At 49.3% G+C, this 21,491-nt stretch overlaps 2 protein-coding genes across 10 annotated transcripts in view; one reads left to right on the top strand and one right to left on the bottom strand.

The window, feature by feature from the left end:
* The window catches only part of NRP2 (neuropilin 2), a 116,254-nt gene extending 96,075 nt beyond the window's left edge, over positions 1-20,179 (bottom strand). For 5 of the 9 annotated variants that reach the window (XM_004262814.4, XM_004262815.3, XM_049712343.1 and 2 more), the window contains exons 1-2: positions 19,225-20,178; positions 5,360-5,537 (exon numbers count right to left, since the gene is read on the bottom strand). In XM_004262814.4, the coding sequence (XP_004262862.1) occupies positions 5,360-5,537; positions 19,225-19,297 (251 nt within the window). In that variant the 5' untranslated portion in view covers positions 19,298-20,178. Of the gene's footprint in view, positions 1-5,359; positions 5,538-19,224 lie in introns of all 9 variants that reach the window. The other 4 variants (XM_049712342.1, XM_004262817.3, XM_049712344.1 and 1 more) reach the window with 2 other exon arrangements.
* Positions 16,593-18,969, top strand: LOC117201531 (putative uncharacterized protein ASB16-AS1). Its single transcript, XM_049712368.1, has 2 exons — positions 16,593-17,238; positions 18,584-18,969. Exons 1-2 carry the CDS (start codon positions 16,608-16,610, stop codon positions 18,610-18,612), a joined length of 660 nt encoding a protein of 219 aa, XP_049568325.1. The 5' UTR covers positions 16,593-16,607; the 3' UTR covers positions 18,613-18,969.
* Positions 20,180-21,491: the final 1,312 nt, after the last annotated feature.

Raw genomic sequence — 21,491 nt, 5'->3', positions numbered from 1 at the left:
CTATTGCCACTTTGCTGATCAAAGACCAAGTCACAGAGAGCTTAGTAACTTCTGTGATCCCGTGTCTTACCTTCCTGCTGTCATTATGTCACATCACAAGATGGACGACTAGGGAAGACACCTCTGTTGACCTTCCAATGCGGGTTCATGCCATGCTGACTTACATCCTGGCAACCCAGATGTAAAAATCTCACTGACACAATCATCTGCATGCCCCTGCTCAGCCCCCTCTAGGACTAGGCACCTTAGAGGGTAGAGATGAGACACACGTGGCCCGTGCCCTTAGAGAACTTACGTGCTCAGAACACAGGATGACCACGCACGAACAAACAGCAAGCAAACCAGGGCAATAGGCAACGCTTGGGGAGTTCCAAGTAGGGGGCCCTGAAAGAGAGCTGGAGGAATCAAGGACTCCAAGGGGGAATGGAAGGGAGCGTGCCGTGGGGCACTGGAGGGGAGAGGGAGGAGAGTCTGACCCCTGGCCCTCACAGGGTCTCCTGCAGATGTAGTAAGGTTGTATGTGGTTGTATGTGGAGGACGTTTATTGAGCACAGGGAATCTTCGCTGGCCCGCTGGGGAAGGGCCAGATTACTGAGGTCTGTTATGTTCCCTCTGTTGCCCGTAGTCAACTTATCAACCCGGGAAAGTGCCCCCTTCCTAAGATAGCATCCCCTACTTTGGGAGAAGCACACGCATCTTCTAAGATTTAGAGAGCTCCTCTGGCCGTAAATAAACACAAGGGCACTTTGTTTATCCAGCACACTTAGCTAGAGGCCCAATATTCCCCCAAACCTCAAATATCCAGAATGTGGGTGGGGCGGGGTGGGGGGATAGTTTCAGAAGAAAAGATGGTGAGCAGCTCAACTAATGCCGAGGACTCCATGCACTGATGCTCTCACACTCTGTCCCCGGAAGACCACCCTAGTACGCACTCTGCTATGAGCGTGGCTGACTAAAGCAAACCAGACATGCTGGCCCTGGGACTGCACTGGCCTGGGACAATAGCTTAGACCCCAGGACTAAACACTTCCCAACAGACACCGAAACCTCCTGAAGCAAAATCCATACCCACAATAAAAGGGTAAAAAGAGGTCAGAGGGGTATACTCATAACAGAAGATGACAGCAAGAGTATCGATAGAAAAAAGTCACACATTCCCCCAACGTACAAAGACACTAACCCAGTTGCGAATTTATTGTGTATCTACGTAAACAAGAGACTGAAATCTTGCAAAGTAGTTACCATTGTCAAAGTTTTGCAGATGACGACACTGAGGCCTGGGAAGTTTAAAATGTCAACAAAAACTCATATCTAGATCTATCTGACCCAAACATGAAATTACCCAGCCTCTGTCAAGTTTAGAATTAGAAGCCTGAATCATTGAGGAAAAGTTGACTCACCTTAGCATTAATTTTGTTGAAGAAGACAAGGAAGCACGGCACATGACTTAGAATGTTCTTAATCAGAAGTCTTTCTAAAGAGGAACTTTTGCAACTTTAGAGGAGTATGTTTTAGAATCTGGAAATTTCAATGAGGCATGGTAAATGAGATTCGTTGTGCTGAACATACACATCAAATTATCAGTATAGGTCTCTGTGTGGGTTTTTCAGCCTAAGAAATGTTCTGTCAAGTCTTCCTAGTGGTTTTCGCACTTTCTGAAGCATGTTTTTCAAGATATCCATCTGGAAATAACCAGTTCTTAAAAGGACCGAGACTCTTGATTCTGGTTTTCTTTGGGCCTCCGGGATGGGCTGGGATGCTAGGCTTGTGCGAGGGCTCGTGAATAAGCTGTGTATCCTACACAGGTGGGTGTTTTCAAGAATACATATACTTTAGATCTCAGAAAGGGAAAAAAGAATATTCAGGTTTGCATGCATGTGCTTCTAAAGCCCTAAGGTTCAGGCACTTGTCTGATGACTCAAGTGAAAGGCAGTAGCACGGTCCTCCTGCCCACCGCGGGGAATGAAGTGGCTTCTCCCTGTTTGCTCAGATGGCCCTGAGTCCTGCCCTTTTGTCCACAGGGGTTTCTGGTTTCTGCCTGCAGTCGGTGACTAGGCCTCAGAGCAGCCTGTGGGTGCTGGGGCTTGGATTCCTGCGGACGGCCAGAGGGAGGAGTTGGGAGCTCACTGCAGGTGGTGGCCTCGGACTGTACTGACTCAGGCAAAACCGGGGCTGGTGAGTGAAAGTTTCCAAGCAGACGGCAGACTTAAATGGAACAAAATTAGCAAGCGACGGTTAGGGGAAAAGGTCTGTCTGTCTGGGGTTTATTCACCCACGGGCTCCACCTTTAGGATGTGGATTTCGAGGGACAAGCCGCCAAAGGCTTAGGGGCCACCAGCCAGGCTAATCCTCTCATAGCAGGGCCCATGCCCAGGTCATGGGGCCATCTTTGCAGTTAATCCTGCACAAAGGAAGAAGAGGGGAAAACAGAAAAGGGCAGGCATGCTGACCACTGCCCTTTTTGCACAGCGGGGCTGGGTTTTTTTTTTCCCTGACGTTCTTACTCATATTTCGTTTTGCAGGGAATGTTGCTGCTGCATGCTCTCCTCGGAAGGCCCTTTGGGCCGTTTTCTCTTGGTACGTGTCTACCCTGCGGGCCTTGAGAGCCAAACCCAATTGGAAACATGCACCGAAACGAAAAGAGAAAGGATGCTAATTTCCTCTGATAGTAAGTGCTTTCCAACCCGGGAGCTCCCTTGGAAGGAAAATGAGAGCGGGAGAGAGGAGAAACAGGACAGAACCTTCAGGACTGTCCCCTTCACAAGAAAGTGAAACAAGGCAACGGGGGAGGAGGAACCCATTTAACCCTGAATGCAGGTGGCAGTGAAGACTGTTAAAAATACCTTGCAGGGTGAGAGATGGAGAGAACCGGATGTGTCTTTCTACGTAGAGAAATTAATGAGGATGAGAGAGAAATGGGGAGTGGAGGAGAAATGGGGGAGGCTAAGAGAAGTAAGGATGAGGTTAAGTAGCAGAGGCGTGACCCCAACAGCGTCTTGCTGACACTTTGGCACTGGGGCAAGGAGACTCCAGAAGGATCTTTTTCTGACCTCCCTGAACTTTTCGGTTCACGCTGGAAGCATGGAATTGGGGGAGTGGGGAGGAACACAGGAAGCTTCTCGGTACTGACGGTAAGCACCAGAAGCTTCAGCATAACCTTGTACCTTACCTGCTTCCCCTACTCCAACTCCAGCCAGAGGCAACGTCTTGGTTCCTCTGTTCCCAGTGGCTTCAGAGACCTTGCGCTCGCTCCATCCCTGGGGCTGAGTCCTGAGGGCAAGGGGTACGCCACAGCCCCAAACTGGGCAGGAACATGCTTCCCTGGCCTTGTGTGCTTCCAACATGTTTTAAGTCATGCTCCCCAGTTCCTGAGTTTTCCCTTCCCAAAGCCATGCCTTCTCTCTCTGCCCCTATGAATATACATGAGATGACCTCTCAGCAATTTTCCTGGGAGATTTGCTGGCATAAGCATAACAGATTTTGGCCCTCTGTTGAGACAGGTGATTAGTCCAAGTTCTCTGAGCTCAGACCCAAGCTCTCAGTACATCACGCTTCAGTCTGTGCCAACCTTCTGTAACCCAGCCAGAGGCACCAGAAGCCTTATACCTTATAAAGAAGCTCTTCTAACAGAAATTTTTGGTCAAGTTCACTGGCAGGGAATTGGCAGCCTTGAGGTGCTGTGCAAATATACACAGGCTGTGCATTTCACTTAGACAAAGAGGAACTGATTAGTTACCCTATGTCATCCATGGAGTCAAGAGTGGATCTGGGATTATAACTCCGTCTTATGACTCTTTGTCACATGAGGCGTCCACCCGGGAAACCCTTCGGTTTTCAACAAAGACTACCTCTTGTTAGGAACAAACCATTATGAAGGTGCAAAGGAGTCCTAGGAGGATAACAATGACATGGATTCACTGTGCCTCCCGATCGAACTCTGGTTAAAGAGGAGCCTTGTTCTCCACAAGGTAGCCAGGCCCAGACCTAGACCTGCTCCCTTGTACGTCTCCTGCTAGCTCATCCCTTTATTAATTTTTCAGCCTTCACAATGCTTTGCTCACAAGGAATGCTCAGACTATTTATTCATCATAAGGGGCCACTGAACACCCATCAGAGCAGTGGCATGTTCTAGGCACTCGTCTGGAGCAGGACACGATCGTTGGCGCATTCTATCCTGTACAGAAAACTCTCACTTTGGTTTCAGCGAGGAAAGACTTTACGATGGAGCCCACTAGACAGTACAAAGGGCATTCACACTCTTGACATTGCAATGCTGCTTCCTCCCTCACCTTAACTTATAGGGACCTTGGTGTTAACATGGTGTTTCTTTTTTCTTCCTTTTTTTTTAAAAAAAATTATTTATTTGGCTGTGCTGGGTCTTCGTGGTGGCATGTAAACTCTTAGTTGTGGCCTGTGGGATCTAGTTCCCTGACCAGGGATGGAACACCTGTTCCCTGAATTGGGAGCGCAGAGTCTTAGCCACTGGACTACCAGGGAAGTCCCAACATGGCATTTATAAAGCACTCACAGATGTCTAAACGTCTGCTTGGTCTCTCCTAAGCCACACATTTCCAAGATGGCAGGACCAATGTTGTGAGCCCAGCTGAGTCACCTCGGGTGACTTAACTTCTCTGGGCTTTGGTTTTCTCATCTGCAACATGGAGGCACCAACTTCCCAGGGCCATTGTGAGAACTGAATGGATTGATATTTACAAAGCAATTAGAAGAGTGTTTGTTAAATAAATCCATAGCACCTGCTTTGAGACTCTAACCTGTACAGCACCGATACCAAGAATCAATGCGAATCTCAGACCTACCAGTATAGACTCAGCTGTTTAGCTCCCTCTCTATAAGGAAACCTGCCGCTGCTTCCTAAAATAACAGCCTGATTCTCCACGGCTGGATACACAGGAAGTCTCCACTTGGGGAATCTGGCTACTGTTTTATTGAAGGAAGCTGCTGGGGTTCCTACATGTGGGAGGGGCAGTGGAAATGGGGAGATCTCCAAGGGGAAAGTCAATCTTAAAGTCAAGAGCTGGCATTGTGTATTCCAGCTCCTACGTCCCCCCCCCGCCCCTACGTGGAATTCTCCTCCACTGCCAGCCTTTGAATTTAGGGTGTATTCTTTACACTCTTCACTCAGGAAGGCGCTTTCCTCCATACTATGGGATCAACTAGGCTTTTATTTCCACTGAAAGAAATAAATCTCTTGAGGTTTCCCTCTGGGGCCAGGATCACCACTGTTCAGCAGGTCCTAGGGCCAGGGGAGCTGCCACGAGGCGGCAGGTATGGCAGAAGCCTGGGGAGCGGGTGGGGGGTGTGTGTCTCGTGGATGTACATGGCACAGGATGGTGCTTACTTGCAGTCGTGCTTCTCGATTTCGAAGTGAGGGTTGAAGTTGAGGACAATCTTCTGGTTGGGTTCGGGGGCATAAACAATCCACTCACAGTTCTGGTGGGATGGATAATCCTGGGGGTACCCCGGGGAGGTGATATAGCCAGCGTCTTTGGAATTCAAACGACCTCCACAGGGTTGGTCTGGAAGAGAAGACACACGAAGCAAAGAACTTCAAATATGTTACAGTCTCTTTTTTTTTTTTTCCTTTCCTTGTTTCTCTTCTCTACCAGTGGCTGATTAAAACAGTTTTACAGACCTTTTATGGCAGTCCAGAAGACTAACCTACTTACTCATTCAGTGGAAGAGATTATTTCAGCTCATCCTACCCCCACTCACCCAACCACACACACGCGCGCGCACACACACACACACTTGCCAAACGAAAATATTCCAGAAAATGCTCATAAATATTCCCAATTACATGGTCTGAGATTTTTAAAAAAACAACAAAGCTGAAAACTTAACATGCCTCCCTGCCTGTTCCTGTCTCCCCTGCTTGGCCCATCTTCTCCTCGTTCAAACCTCGCATCTCTATCTTTATCTCATAAATCCTTCATGTTATTTGGTGTTCCCCAGCCCAGCCCAGGGAGCCAGAAGTAAAGACTCCGGGAACTGACAATAGTGGTTTTGTGGTGCCGACCCACAAGTGAGCCTGGTAACAATTATATGTGATGCGGAGGAAGCATTTTCAGTTTTGGGCCAGAACAGACCCTGGAGGGTGATTTCAGCTATTTTTTTTTTTTTTTTAAGAAAGAAAAAGCAAAAGCCCCCAAACACTTAATTCCAAATACACCACAAATTTGATTTATTATTTCATTATACACTGAGTAGAAAAATCTGCATTAGAGAATCCACTGGCTCTGACCTCAGAGTTTTGACAAAAGTGCTTTGTGTTGAGTGGACGCCTGTGTTTTCTGCAAGCTTTTTGCCGCTGTCCCTCCTGCCTGGTCACCACCACCAGAGTGTGCTGCTGCTTTGTCCAGTGGTGACCAGCCTTGGAAAGGAGGCTGCAGGGGAGTAGCTGCTCCCCTCCCCCTCAGCAGTGCCCAGCTGGAGGTAAACAGCTTCATGTGGGCCAGGAGGGAAGGGGGCGATCTTCAAAGGCAGAAGAGGTGGGTGATGACATTTGAAGCATCTCATATTTGGGAGTGAAGCTCTGTCATCCCCAGGAGGGGTTCCTGGGAAATGGAGGGGTTTGGCTCAATACCACGGTAGAACAGAAGATGGGAAGGCACAAGAGACCTGGAAATATTCAGAAGCCTCTAGGAGAACTTCCTAAGATGTGTGCCTCTCTTAGCATCAATCACGATTTAATATCGCCATCTGCATGGAGCAGCATGGGGTCCGTGAATTATGCATTCTGGCTCAGCGGCTACCCTACAGGAAGGGGCTTTCTCCTGTGCTCGCTCTTTGAGGGAAAGGGTCATGCATTTTTTAACTCTACAGGTGCACTCTCCTATTCCCCGTGTCTGTTGGCATTACTGTCGTCCAGACCTCTGCTTTAGATTACCAGCCTGACAGGCTTTAAACGCATAAAAGATGGGCACACTGTGCAGTGATGGTTGGGACACACAAATCCACACAAGTAGCCTTTTAGGCATCACGCCTCTAAGAGCTCAAACTGTGCCGCGTTGAACTGCCCAGAATCTAATGGATTCAGGTTCCATTTCCTACTGGGTGGAAAACAAAAGCAGGCCATTTCCTCTGGTTTGCAGAGACCACATCATCCTCTAACTAATGACCCCGCACCCTCCCCAGTCCAGGAGGACAATGGACCCAGCCTCCCCGCCCAGACAGAGATGAGGCCAGCAGTTAAGCCGGGTGCCGCCCGTTCCTCTGCGGCTAGTCCCGCAGTCTTTCCAGGTGTCCACACCACTCCGCCATGCTGGGCACCCAACGACTTCCAGCAAGTCAAACTGTGGCCCGTTGCTCCTGGTTCGTGGGCGCGAAATAGGGCTGAGAGGGGTGGCCCTCTGAAAAGGTGGAGGTGTGGGGATTTGGATCACCAGCTGCTCGGACCAAGCTAACGGGAGAGGAAACGTTCTGCTGGGTACAGCTCCTCTGCCAGCTGTTTTGCTGAAAACTGCAGCCTTGCCACCAACTCACCCCAAACCACATTTTTCACCTTGGAACTCAGCAGATGGAATCTGAGCTGAGCTCCTGTCTCGTAACCAAGTCATCCAAACTCCTTCCCTCCTTCTTTATCCCTTCCCTGCTTCCCTCCAATTACTCTTGAAAGAACTTCTCTCCCTCAGTTCCCTGCCCCCTCCACCCCACCCCCCCAAGTTTAAGCTTTTAGTCATTAGACCAGGCACACATAATCAGCAATAAAGACAGGAAACTTCCTCATAGGAAGGTTTCATTTCTCACCCACACCAGGAGTCATCATTTCCTCACTTAAAAAAAAATTAAACTATATATATCCCATAGCAGACAGTCTGCATTTTCGGCTGTTAAAACTCACTTAGCCAAAGGAAAAAGGAGTAACCCCTTTCTTTTTTCCTGTTCTTTCTTTATCTGAAGAAAATCAAGGCACTTATTAAAATATTTAAGAACTCATTAAAACATCTGCTTTGCTTGCGTGTTGTTAAGCATTTCAATATCCAAACATTTATAAACTCACACTCGTGTTTGGATGGCACTCACACTCAGAAACACACACAAACACAGATATCGAGCACATATCCGGTACGAATACATATTAGAAATTCACACTTTAGTCCTGTACACACTTTCACACCCTCTCATAAAATATCACACATCATTTGCACAGACATATATCCACCAAGATAAATACTAGAATTTCTGTCTCTATTTTGCTTGGAGAGAACTGAATTCTTGAAATCTCTCATCAGTAAAAATTGTAAGGAAAACACGCTTAATCCTTCTACACTTCCTCTTAATCACTGATCTTTCATTTCCAGGTTTGGGAACCCTTCCATTTCTGAAATACAAACATGCTCCCCACAGAAATGAGCTAGACCTTTTTCTGAAGAGCTACACCATCCAGGGCTTGGGAGGTCTCTGTCGCGTTCCAAAAGGAACAGCATAAGTGCTCTCTATCGTGTTTCAGAGGAGTCCAGCCCAGCCAAAAGGGGGCTGAACTCAAGGGCAAACGCCTTTAGGCCAATCTCTACATACAGAAGGGAAGCTGACCCTGTTGAATTTTTAGCTACTGAGCCTGTTTGGCAAGTTGACAAGCCACTGACTTCTTTCTCTATTTTGTGAAAGCCTTTCACCTGGGGCAAATTCACTTCCCAAAGAGAAGTAGGCAAACCCAGGCCTGGACGGTTCAGAGCGGGTTTTCTCCTACATCTGGGAAGGAAACGTAAGGGATGGGCCAGGTCAGGTCAGATAAAGAGGCCCAGGGATGAAAGGATTCAAGTGACACCTCTAGACATAATTTGAAATCAAGGGGATGCTAAGTTCTAAAGTCACAAAGGTTTGATTTTCCCCCCATAATGACTACTTAGGTGTTTTAATTTGACATATAAAAGGTCAGATTATTTCTGACCTTCCTATCTTTCTCTTTTTTTGTTTGTATTTCTCACATGCCCTTGTTTGCTGGTGAGCTACGCACCATCTGATGCTGCCTAGGGGTAACCTGGCCCGGGATCAGGTAAAGGGATTCAGGACCCATCCACTTACAATTCTAAGGCCAGTTTCAGAAAGAACTCACCCTCCCATAGAACCCAATTTAAGACGAAGCACTGGTTCCTTCGTAATATATGATATTTGGGAAGTAGTTATTAAGAAGGAGTAACAGATCTTCTTTAAAAATCTGGTCTGCCTCCTAAGGAAATTCAGCTGGAGTTGTTTTAAAGAAACACTGGATGGCCAGGACTTGAAAATAAACAGATTACAATGGCTTACTTCGTCATGGCCAGAGACACCAGGTGACACCAGGCAACAGGCTGTGGGCTGTCCCACAGTAGAAGAATCAGATCACTCATTTTAGCTGAACTGAAAGTAAAAGTCCTTGGCAAAAACAGGAAACTTAGGCTGGCTGGATAGGGGATTGGAGAGTCAGGTGACTTCAAAGGTGGGTCTGGGGTAAGGGGACCAGATTACTAGGAGGGGAGGGGGGCTGACATTAGCAAGAAGAGGGGATGCAGCACGTGGACTCTCAACTCCCTGTGACCTTCCTGTGTCTCAGCTTCCTAAACTGTAATTCATTGAGAGGATTGAATTAAGTGTGTAGTTTTCAAAGTTATTTTTAGAAGTGTTTTGTGTTTTCCTTGATCAGAACTCTATCCAGAACTCCAATGGGCAAAGCAGCTAAAAGTGGAGCTCTTCTTGGGTGTGGGGACGGAGGGTGACCAGAATCAGTGCAGTATCCCCGCCATGAAGTCCCTCCCCTCCTCTCTGATGGGGCTTCTCTGTAAGAACATCAGGACTTCCTGGAACTGGGCTTAAAACCCACTAAATCTCAGTTTCCTTGATACTTTAAAATGCCATAGAAAAGAGAAAGAGTAGAAGGATGAGAAGACATCAATTTCATATATATACCTGAGGGCACTTGGTGGAGAAAAGCAGTCTCATTTCCCCCCAAAATAATACGCTTTATTTACTTTATAATTTATCCTTTGTTCACAACACAATCCCATCCTGTTCCTATTTCCACAGCATTGTTTTTATTTAATTATTGGTAGCAAGGAAAAGAAGAAGCTCTTTCTATGATTTCAAAAGAGAAGTCTTGCCACTTAACTAATAAGAAGCCTTGCTATTCAAGTATGGTCCCCCCACTGACAAGCTGTGTGACCTTGGGTAAGTTAGTAAACAACTCTGAGCCTTTGTCTTCTCATCTATAAACGGAGGGGAGTAGTTCTAAAGGTCAGTTGCAGTTCTAAAGTTCAAAGCCTGTATAATGAGGAGGGGGTAAAAATCCTGTAACCCATAGATGAACCCGAAATTTAAAAGATTCTCTACCCTCCTAGACAATAATATATTTATGCAAGGTGTTAATTTCTGTTTCATTTGCTTAGTAAGCCTGAAACAAAACTCCAGGATTCTTCAGATGAAAGTATCTGTCCTGCATTATGGAGAGTTCAAATGTCTCTTTCAATCACATTAGCTCTACCGACTGCGGGTTTCTTTTCTTCACTGAGGCTGTGGCTGTATATTTATAAATATTGGGGATACACAGTTCTGTGTGTGAGCATCTCAACAACAGTGATGCATGAAAAGAAAGACAGAAAAAAAGAGTTTCTTCCAATCTCTCACTCAAATCATCTAAGTCCTGTGCTCAGGGTTTGAATCAAATTTTGCTCACTAACCTTGGATAAGCTGCTTTTAAAGAGTGATTTCTGTGGGCTGAGGCTGGATTTTGTTTTATTCAAAGCGACTTCAGCCTGTCACAAGACAGTCTCATAAAATCTGTATCTTGGCTTAAGCTGGGAAGAAATGAGCCAATCCATCAGCCCAGGAATGTGGCTGTTTGACCACTTCCTAAGGCAACTGGGAAGGGATGCAATCTATTCAATTTATGGGGCTGGGTGGCCGTGAGTGATCCACTCCTGAAGGTGCAGCAAATGCAAATCCCTGTGAACTTCTGCAATGATAAGGTTCAAAATCTGAATAAAAGAAGCGTCTGGGAGGGCAGGATGGAGGGAATCAGAGAGGGGGACAGGAAGCCAGCAGATGAGCATGGAAAAAGAAGTGAGGAATGAGGCAAACTTCCTCTTCTGAAACACCTCCGATGAATTCACCAAGGAGAGAACTGGAAGTTGGGTCTGGAAATAGGGCCTTTGGGAAGTCTCTTCCCCTCAGTCTGGATGCGAAAAATGAACCTTCATTTAATCGTTAAAATGTAGTTTGAGGCGATTACCTTCCCTGACCTCAAATCATGCCACCTGTGGTAACCTCGTTATTTGTCATCTTATATCATAAGCAAACACAATTCCAATAGGGCAGCCAATATAATATCATTAGTTTATATTTATGTCCACTCTTTCCCAGCCCTCATTGCAAATGCAATTTTGATGCCAATCATGAGAGATCTGGGATTACAATTCCTGACCCTTTCAACAGACATTTGGGGAAGGAAATAGAAGAAGAATAATTTTAGGGCCTCTCCAAAAGGTAATATAATTTTTTTCATTTATTTTGATTAACTAAAGGCTTCTGTTGAAACTTTCATGGCTCCCCATTGGTTAGTAAATGAAATCCAACCCCCCTGGCCCAGCAATCTGGGCCTTGCATTTGGCACAAGCTACTATATCCAACCTGATTTGCAATTATTTGCCTCCACACCGTCTAAACTGCAGTTTCTGAGTATTCCCCAGACAAGAAGTGTTCCCTTCTCTGCTCCCATTTGCCCTTCCCCTGGTATGCCTTTCCCAGCTCTAAATCATCTATCCTCTCAATCCAGGCTCCCACGGCACCTCTGCCCTCCCTGATCTCCCCACACCACGAGTGACCTTTCCCAACCTCTAAGGCTGAAGCTCTTTAGCATCTTCTAAGGTGTGAGCGAGCCTTATCCATGCTGCTGGACCACCTGTTCCTCTTTGGCAAACCACACAGCATCAAATCCAGAGTCTTTCCCAAAAGTCAGACTCAATGAGGCTTGATGAATTAATAACTGACTGGCGTAACACCAAAAGTATCCGTAGGTATCACAAATTCTAAGAAAGCCTCGTCACAGATTGTTCTGCTTATCCAGCTACTACCCTTCCTTCCCGACCCACAGCTCCTAGTAAATGCAAATGTTTTTTAATTGGTGAACCGAGAGTTTAGAGGACTTGTCTGGGATAATACCTAGTCATAGATCAGGGTAGAGCTAGTGTGAACTATATCTCATAGGACACAATAACCTCAGATAATAATGATGAAGTTCAAAAGAGATTACATTTTAATTCTAATAATGGTAAAATTAATTTATCTGAGGGTTTTCTTGCCCCCTCACTCCATCCCCTACCCTCCCAAAGGCAAGCTCTAGATATTTGTTTTCAGTAGTGCCAAGAAGATTCAAACTACTGCTTCATCACTAGACTCTTGCTGGGTGTCAGTTTAGTTCTCTACCCATCCCTCCCCGGCTCCCTTCCCCTCCCTGGCCCCCAATATGCCTTTTAGGCACATCTGTTTTATTTTTCCCCTTTATCAAAACAATTATTATCGCCGCTTGGTCCAGTAATTTGCAATTCCCTTTATCTTCTTCGCTGAAAGATTGGCCAGAACCCGGATCCCTGGCTATCAGGGGATCTCGAGAGGCGATGAGCAGGGTATCACTGGCTGTGTGCATTCAGCTGGCCAGCAGCCCTACCCACTGCACGCCTTCCTTTTGTTATTCCCAGCCTCCTCCCTTTTCTTTCTGGATTAGATCATGACTCCTTTATGAAGACCCAGAGGGAAATGGGATTATCAAGAATCTTGCTGGGTAAAAGCTATTTTGTCTTTATGACGACTTTTTTGAGTTCAGCTGGTGAGGGGCCTTAATGCCAGAGTAGAAGTTATTACACATTCAGGGAGCCCCTTCCACGCAGCACTCCCTGCTGAGCACCTTTTCAGGGATGAAGAATGGAAGAGGAGGGAAGGGAAAGAGAGAGATTTAAAAAATCAGTAGAGGTGAGAACACTGAAAGTAGAAAACCCAGGTGAGAAAAAAAAAATGCAAAGAACAGACATAAATCTAAGATGAGAACCCAGCAGAGAACATCCGTCTCTGAAGAACAGTGTGCCGAGAGATCATCTGATGCTTATAAAACCAGACAAAGGTTTAGTGGGGTAAGAGCTGAGAATGCATAAATTATCTATTTATTTTAAAAAAAAACTCATAAAAGTAACATCCACTTACCACATGGGTGTTAGTGTCCTTTCTATCTTTCTATGATCACCAGATACTGCTAACCCCACTGAAGCTGTTTTGAAGATTAAATGACTTCTGCGTAGACAGCTTAACATGTACTGAACTCTATGTAATCTGACATAGCCCAACAGCCCTAGAAATCAGCTATTATCATCAAATACATTTTACAGATGAAGACACTGAAGTACAGAGAGATTAAGGATTCTGGATCACCGAGCTGTCAAGTGGCTGAGCTGGATTTTAATCCAGGTGGTCTGGCTCTGATGCTTCAGAAGCTGGGAAGTCCGATGAACGTCTCCCCAAAACATTTCAGAGACAAACTTATTTAGTGGCATTTAGGGCAAGAAAAATGTTTTGCCTGTTTGAAAACTCCTTTTTCTCCCCCGTGCCAGGAATCTGTGTGTGAACAATGAGAGATGTGTCTGAGGCTGGGGTGTGAGTGAACTGCAGGCACTTAACACAGTTTCCACTCCCTGCACCTCAGGTGCTTGTCATCCTGGCCCTCTTTCCTGGGTCCTGGAAACCAGGGTGTGTGTCTGGGGGGAGGGTGTGGTAGGGGTGTGACTAGATGGCTCAAGTCTGAAACTATGTGTCACAACATCAGAGGGTTTTTTCCTCCGCAGCTGCCATTTCTCTCCTGTCTCCTCAACCCCATTCTTCCCCATCCTAAATGCCACGTTGGTATTGTTCTACTTGAGAGGAGCAGCGTTTTCAAAGATGGGGGATTTATTTTTACCGCACAGCTGGTCTGCCAAAGGTCACATAATTTGGCAATGTTCCCAGTGGTTAAAAATTAATTTCTCCTTATTAATACAACCAAGGTCCCCTAGGATCAGAGCTCAGCCTTATCTAAACTTGACAGCTTCCTAAACCTTTAGAAGATGCTTTCTCCTGGAGGGCCAGCCATGCTACAAGGCCACTGTGTCCTGGAATCCAACCCCACTGAATCCTGTTAGGTAATGAGACCATTAAGCCTTCAGCCATTTCTCATCGAAGCAGATAAAGCTTTGGAAAAGGCTGTAGGCTCTCTAGGACAAACTTCCGCAATACCACGAATGGGTTAATTATAAAAAAAAAAAAGTGAATGCCTTACCTGGAAGGAACCATACAAAGACTAACTTCCAGGGATCAAACACAAATCTGACACTCAAAGAGGGTGCCTCACAGCTTATCCAGTGGCAAATGATGGTCACATGATAAAATACCTCAAATATGTTAATGATACTACAAACTACTGCCCAGATGTCACTTTTCAAGTCTTTTCTCATCAGTGCAAGAAATTAAAAAGATATTATGCTTCTGCTCCTAAAGTCTTCCCAAACTGGACTTTGGGGAATATATTCTGAAAACTCTTTACCGATGAACCTGGCTCTGAATTGTGTCAACGCAGAACTGTCTCACACTTGGGTCACCCAAAGTCAGCTCCTTCAATGAGCAGTTGAGTCAAATGAAAAACACCAGACAGGGTCCTCAGGACCATCCAGTCTATGGTGTCTCTCCCCACTGATCCCCGGGAGCCTCTCCCCAGCTGTTATTTGCTTTCATGCCTCATTGCATATGAACTGGCATTTCGACCCCTAGACTCGACTACACTGTGAAGATAGGAACTGACCTTTTGGGTGCAGAATATGAACTATACATTCAACAGCAGGAGATGAGAGCCATTTAGTAGACAGCAGGAGTCCTGTCTGGATAGCCTGGGGTTCTCAGTCACTGCAGCCTTCCAACATTTCATTTTGCCAGTTGGGTGCTCTGTGGCTTAATCTGAGGGCTCCACGGCATGACATGAAAAGTCCAGACCTGCGGTGCTGCCTGGGCATACACAATTCTACCAGGCACAACTTGGACAAGAAGGAGCTTGCCCTGGAGCCCTCATGGGGAGCTCTTCTCTTTCCACTGTTTTGCACTGTGTGCTCTGTTGGCAACTGGCGCTAGCTTCACTACCTCCAGTGGCTGCTTATGGGATAAAGTTGACCGCGTACCTACTGAATGCGGGCACGGGACCAGTCCCCAGAGCCTAGAGCAGGCTGTCTGTGCCGAATCCAGGAGTTTATAGATCTGCTGGCAAATTTTTATGCCTGCCCACAGCCATCCCGCCATTCGTGGAGACAGGCTAAAAAGGGAACCCTCTTCAAACTCTTATCCGGAGCCTAGACTGCCGTTGCTTCTTTCAGCATTTGTTTGAACCAGACCTGTCTCCCACAGCTAATTTACACCTCTTATCTGATCATCCAGTCCAGACGGAAGGTTGAATTGACTGCGTTTGCCAGTGTCCGTGGCAATGGTGTTAAACTCAAGCACAGATCAAAGCTCTCCAGGCAAGGGGCGGGCGGGGGGGCGGGTAAGGGAGGGGCGGTTTTTGGTTACAGGGTCCGGGCTCTTTTGGCCCCAAGCAGTGTGTCCCGGAGGTGCGGAAACGTTAGGGCTGGGAGTTGCCACTATCTGAAGAAACCCATTGTCAGGGCCTGATGATTTCCTGAGCAAAAGCCCGTCCCCCCGCTGACCACGAGATTAAGTCCAGCAAAGGGGAGTTTCGCGGCCAGGCTCTGACCGGGGAATGGCTAGCGCCAGGGGGCTCTCCTCTCCGTCTGAAACCGAAAGGAAGGGAGGTGGTGGGAGGGAGGCGAGTGGTGAGCACACGCCAGTAAACCAGAGCGCCGATCTCCTCCCATTCCAGAGAAATTCAACCGGAGCCGCAGAAGCGGTGACACGGTTGAGCCAGATCCCCTAAGCTTGGCCCGGAAAGCTGATTCCCACCCCCATACCGCAGAGGTTCCCGGAGGGGCGAGCGGTTCATTCCACCCCACCACCCCCGCCAGCCCCTGGACATTAGCTTTGTGGATGCCCCCCCAACCAGCCGCCGGGCGCCGGGGACCTGGTGGGAAAAACGGAGGTGCGCTAGCCCGAGGCGAAGGCTGGAGGCAGCCGTTTAATCACAGCTCGCCCCGCCTCCATTAACTTCTGTTGATATTAAAGAGAAATCAATCAGTGAAAATGAAGCACTGGCCGTGAATATTTCTTTTTCCCTAGCGGAAAAGCAAAGAGCGAGATGGTGGGGGAGGGGAGGCAGAACTCGCCGGCGACTGCAGAGGTTTCTCCCAGGCGGAGAACCGCAGCGGCGACTTAACTTTCTGGCAATGGGCAGCGTTGAGGAAATGCCGCAAGCTTCTCCCTGGAGGTGTCCTTAGTCAGGAAGGGGAGGGGACAAGGCTGCAGGAGCTGGAGGCGGCCCACTTAGCCCAGGCTTGAGCTTCGGTTTTGCTTTCGCTGGGAATATTTTTGCCTAATAGAATGTTTATGGATCGCTCGGCTGTTTCTGCTGCGTAGCCCAAACAAATCGATGCGGCGTTAGAGACAGCGCGGGGTAGGGGGGAGGCTGGGGGGCCACCACGTCCCCACCACGTGGAATGCCCGCGCGCCGCGTGCGCTTCACCTGTTCGCGCGCACCCGCGAGCGCCCGGCGCGCAGCGCTACTAGAGGCCGCGCAAGTTGCTCTCATTCCCGCGGCTCAAGCTGCCTCCTTTGCGCCTCCAGCCTCCGCTCCGAATCCCACCCAGTCTTCCCGCCACCCAGCTCGTCCAGCGCTCGGGCCCCCAGCCCCTCAAAGCCGGCTCTCTGGGGGCAGCAGGGGTAATGCAGCGCAAAGTGGAGTGCGCGAGGCAGGAGGGGGCGCTCCGGGAAGGGCCCTCCGAGCGGCCCCGAGTCCCCGAGCCCCCGAGCCGGGGCAGGAGGGAGACAGGCGGGCGGCGGCGCTGCGAGCTGGCAAGGCGGCCGGCGTGGCAAGGACAGGGGGAGCCTGGTGCGCGACGCCCACTGGGCCTCCCAGCCGCCCGCCAGTGCAAGAGGCTGCCCGCCTTGGCCACGAGGTTATTTGCTCACTTGCTCCCCGGCACGGCCCCCTCCCGGCCGGCGCGCACCGGGTGAGTCAGAGGTCTAGCTGGGCCTCGCCCTTTGCCACCCGCTGCCGGCTCCCCCGGTGCCAGTCCGCTGCTCCGACGAAAAGCCGGAACGGCCCGCGGCTTGCGATCGCCTTTTCGGGTGAGAATACCCACCCCGGGCGGGTCCCAGCTCCGCGTCCCATCAGGAGGTCCCACCCTGGGTCCGAGGCTGCCTGAGGCCTCACAGAGGGCGACCAGCCCTGTGCTCCGCGCCTCTGGGCTTCTCTAGAAGTGACGCAGCGCGGCCCGGGGCTGGGGTGGGAGGGGGCTCTGCAGAGAGCGCGGAAGGCAGGTGGCAGAGCGGGAGTGGGTTTGAGCGGACGTCGCGCACACACGTACACACTCCGCGCAGTGCTCGGGGACAGATGTCAGAACATCTGGGGTAGGAGATGGCCCCCGAGTCTTTACTACCCCTCCCGCCCCTCAGAGCACACGGAACCTGAAGTTGTGTGTGTGTGTGCGCGCGCGCGCGCGCTCGCGCGCCGGGGCCTACCAGAGTCCGTGCCTGAATACATAATGTACCGTGGGCATCCTCACCGCGCGCGCGCGCGCGCGCGGGCACACACACACACACACACACATATATATACACACAGCGAATCACACAAACATACATAATTTATGCAGCTTTCAGGTCTGTGGGAGGTAATTTAATTTCGCTTCAAGCTGGGAACTTAGAATTAAGGCAACAGGGAATGGGGAGCCACAGGAAATCTCCCCAAGTGGGACCTGCACCCATCTCTTTGATACGATTTTCAACTGCTTTGAAGACCAGTTATGGCCGAGAAGACGCAGCAAACGTGTGGATTTGGATAACAAGGGCATTCGCGAATCTTTCTCCCCCTCAAATAATCACCCAAGCTTCGAGTGGGGTGCGTGCCAGTGCTGGGGAGTGAGAATCAGAGTCCCGGGCCCCCACAGCGGGCTCCCACTAGCCCGCTGTGATGGGGGAGGGCCCGGGAGGCTGCAAGGGGTTAGTGCTATCGCTGCAGTGGCAGACTTCGAAGTGCCTGCGGGTAAGGGCACTTCAGGAAGGCTTTTTCTCCTCTTTCTTTTCCCCATTTCCTCCCGGCATGGTTTCCCCACTCTCAATCACCTGTAGCAGCTTTTAAGAGTTTTGTCAGACTGAGACACTGTTGTCAGAGGGGAGAGAGGCTCACCCGGGAGAGTGGTATGCGGAAGCAAGAACATGCCCCACTGGATTCCCTGGAACCAGCCCTTCTCCGAGAGTGTGCCCCTAGCTCACAAGTACTGGCCCCACACTGTTCTGGGCCTTGCAGTACTTACCTCTGCAGTCTGTCCACGCACCCTTTTTGGCAGTGGTTGAGAACAAATTCCACTCAAAAGTTTCTGACCACTTCACAAGAATTAGAGACCTTTGAGGGCCACATACTTTGTGTTATCTAATAATAATTTTTAAAAGAACATATGATTTTCTTCCCCAGAAAATACAGCAGGAAAGAGAGCTGAATGACCAAACGCCTCGGTTGCCAGAAGCGCCCAGCCCCAAGCCCCGAGCTCAGCCACAAGACCACTTGCTCCATCAGCCTCAGCCCAGTGATCCTGAGACCCATCCACACGTTCTGCAAACAAGCTACAGCACTGGAAAACCCAAACTAGACTCTTGCAGTTCCCAAGCCCTTCAGTTAACATTGCTCAATGTGGCTAAGGGGAGGGAACGCAAATGATTTATATTTCACTGGCTAGGTTGAAGAAACTCAAGGGAGATGTGTTCTGCTTCAAGACAGGGGGAAAAAATTCCCCAAAACTGTAATGCAAAAGCTTTGTAGTATTTTTAAACCTTTGATTCAGTCCATATGTGACATCTGAACACCGCCAAATTCTGTCTATGTTTCAAAACACACACACACACTCACACACTCCTAGCAGGAGAGAAAAGTTGGGTTTTAGCAGCGGTGGTGGTGTAGGGAGGGCCGGCTGGGATCTCTCTCTAAATTATTCAGTATTGAGAGATCTTCCTTCTTTGCCATTGCGTGTGGCCCCCTGCATTAGCAGTTGCTTTTAAAGGTAAAGGCATATTGAAATGAATAGAAAAAACAAAAAACAACAACTTTCAGGGGCTTACCTGGTTGGCCTCTCACTTCATGTCCTGAAAAGTAGAGAGCTAAGAAAATCCAGGTGAGAGGAAACATATCCATTTTGGAGAAGGAAGCTTTCTCCAGAGCTGTTTTTGTAGATTTCTTGTTTAATTACAAGTCTTTGTATTTTTCTCTCTCTTATGTTCTTCCTTACAGTGTCCTCTGCAAAGGTTTCTACTGGTCAGTGTTTCCCTCCTGGGTCCTGGCGGCCCGTCTTCACCTTTATCCTTGCTGGATCCCCACCTCACCAGGAGGAGGGTAGCTCTTCAAATCAGCAAAGAGGGAGCAAGCCGGGAAGAGAGGACGGGTTTCCTCTCTTAAAAACAAAACGCATCTATGCCCTCTCCAGTTCCTCAAAGTATCATTTCCTTTATCCTACAACATCACGAGTATTTTCCGTAAGCCAAGCGTAAAAAAAAAGGAAAATATAATAAAAATAAAAGCCAAGACTTGCCTTGGGCATCACACGGCCCCCAGGCAGCTGTGTGATCTCAGAGGCGTAAACTGACACACATCCCCCGGCACTCGGGACCGACACGCTGGTGGAGGCACAGACCACCCGACGGCCCGAGCGGGAGGCGGCCGCCCAGCTCTTGCCCTCACCGGGTTCCTCTAGCGGGAGCCTCCCCCAAAGGCTACACCCGCTTGGCCAGCCTCAAGAGGGGAGTCTGAGGAAGGAAGCTGCTGCGGCGGCGGCTGCTGCTGCTGCGGCGGCGGCGGCGGCGGCGGCGCCGGCTGGGATCGCCTGGGAGCGAGCGAGCCCCTCCGAGTTCGCTCGCGCCCGCCCTCACCTCCACCTCGCCTAGCGCCTTGCCGAGTGTCTGCGCGTCTGAGGATGTGCTGGGGGCGGGCTGCGGGCTGCTGCCTCGCTCGCGTTCTCTGCTTCCCCTCCGTCTCCCCCCTGCCTTTTCAGGCCGAGCAGCGGGTGGATGTCAGAGCCGCGGCAGAGCTATCCGATTACGCGCCGGCTCAGGGCCCGCCCCTTCTGTGTTCCTGATTAAAGAGGCAGCCGCGGAGACGCGCGGCGAAGAGCAGAGCGCGGCGGCACCCGGCTCGGGCGGGGCGGCGGCGGTTTCCCCGTCGGCCGCGGCCGGATCAAAGTTAAGGCAGCTCCCACCCGGCCACCACTCTCCCACCCGGCCACCACTCTCCCACCCTGGGCACCTCCGCGCCTGGCTGCGCCGGGCCGCCCGTGCGTAATGCCCTGGAGAAGGAGAGCCCCCGGGCACCTCCAGGGCGCGCTGCCTTTGGCCGCCTTGCCCCCGCCCGAGGAAGACTCCGCGGGAAACGGAGGAAATTCTTGTTCTCCCCCGATTCCCCGACTCCCGTGCCACACACGTAGAACCCAACACCATGCCACGCGCAATGGCGTTACAAGAGGAGTTGGGTGGCGTACGGTGTTTGGAGTAGGGAGCCAGGCGGCAGCTCAGCCATGCGTTCGCACAGGCAGCAGTGCGTGGCGGCGACACACACGGTCAGCCCCGGCTGAATAAAACCCCAAACACTCCCTGCGTTTACTACTCGGATCCTTTGTTGTGTCCCAAACATACTCCTCTCCTCTGGGTGAGGATGTAGTTTCCCCTGCGCTCCTAACTTGTAACTATCAGAAGAAGAGGAAAGACATTCTTCAAAGAAATTTTTCAGGTAAACAAATTGGATTCCCCCAACTCTCCAAAAAAAGTCCAGGTACATGAAGGTTTCTCGAAATGCTACTGTAACTACTTCTATTCACACTTCCCCACGGAGATGTGGACACAACGCCGAGAGAAGGAAAACAGCATTATGCCAACTATTTTTAAATGGAGGCGTGAAGCCTGTTTAGAGGGAGCCTCGAGCTAACAGTTGGGAAGACACTTGTATCTTTGTTTCTAGGGATGGCTTTGTGGATTCAAACCGTCTCGCTTCACTAGGCACCTATTACTACATTATCATACAGACTCTTAACAGGAACAGTCTAAATAACACTTTGCGGATACCTTTTCTGCCACTCTGCAGATTAAGAAAAATAAAGTTTCGGTGACAAGAAACACACACGCATCTGACTCTCCCATTTATTTCTTTGCTTGTGCTTGTGGATTCTTCTGGGTGGTTTTCCTCCTTATCTGGACTTGCCATTAGCTTTGTTTATCACTTTTAGTGTTTGAAAAATCTGTAACTCCCACTTAACTGTTATTTACACTGAGATAACCAAAACAAAATTGAATCAGAAGCCATTTGCAAATAGTTGAGCCAAGCCGTGCAAGGATTTTACAGT

Source organism: Orcinus orca, chromosome 7, assembly GCF_937001465.1.
Source record: "Orcinus orca chromosome 7, mOrcOrc1.1, whole genome shotgun sequence".
Classification (NCBI taxonomy): domain Eukaryota; kingdom Metazoa; phylum Chordata; class Mammalia; order Artiodactyla; family Delphinidae; genus Orcinus; species Orcinus orca.
The sequence above is the reverse complement of the archived record's forward strand: the minus strand, read 5'-3'. Positions and strand labels throughout refer to the sequence as shown.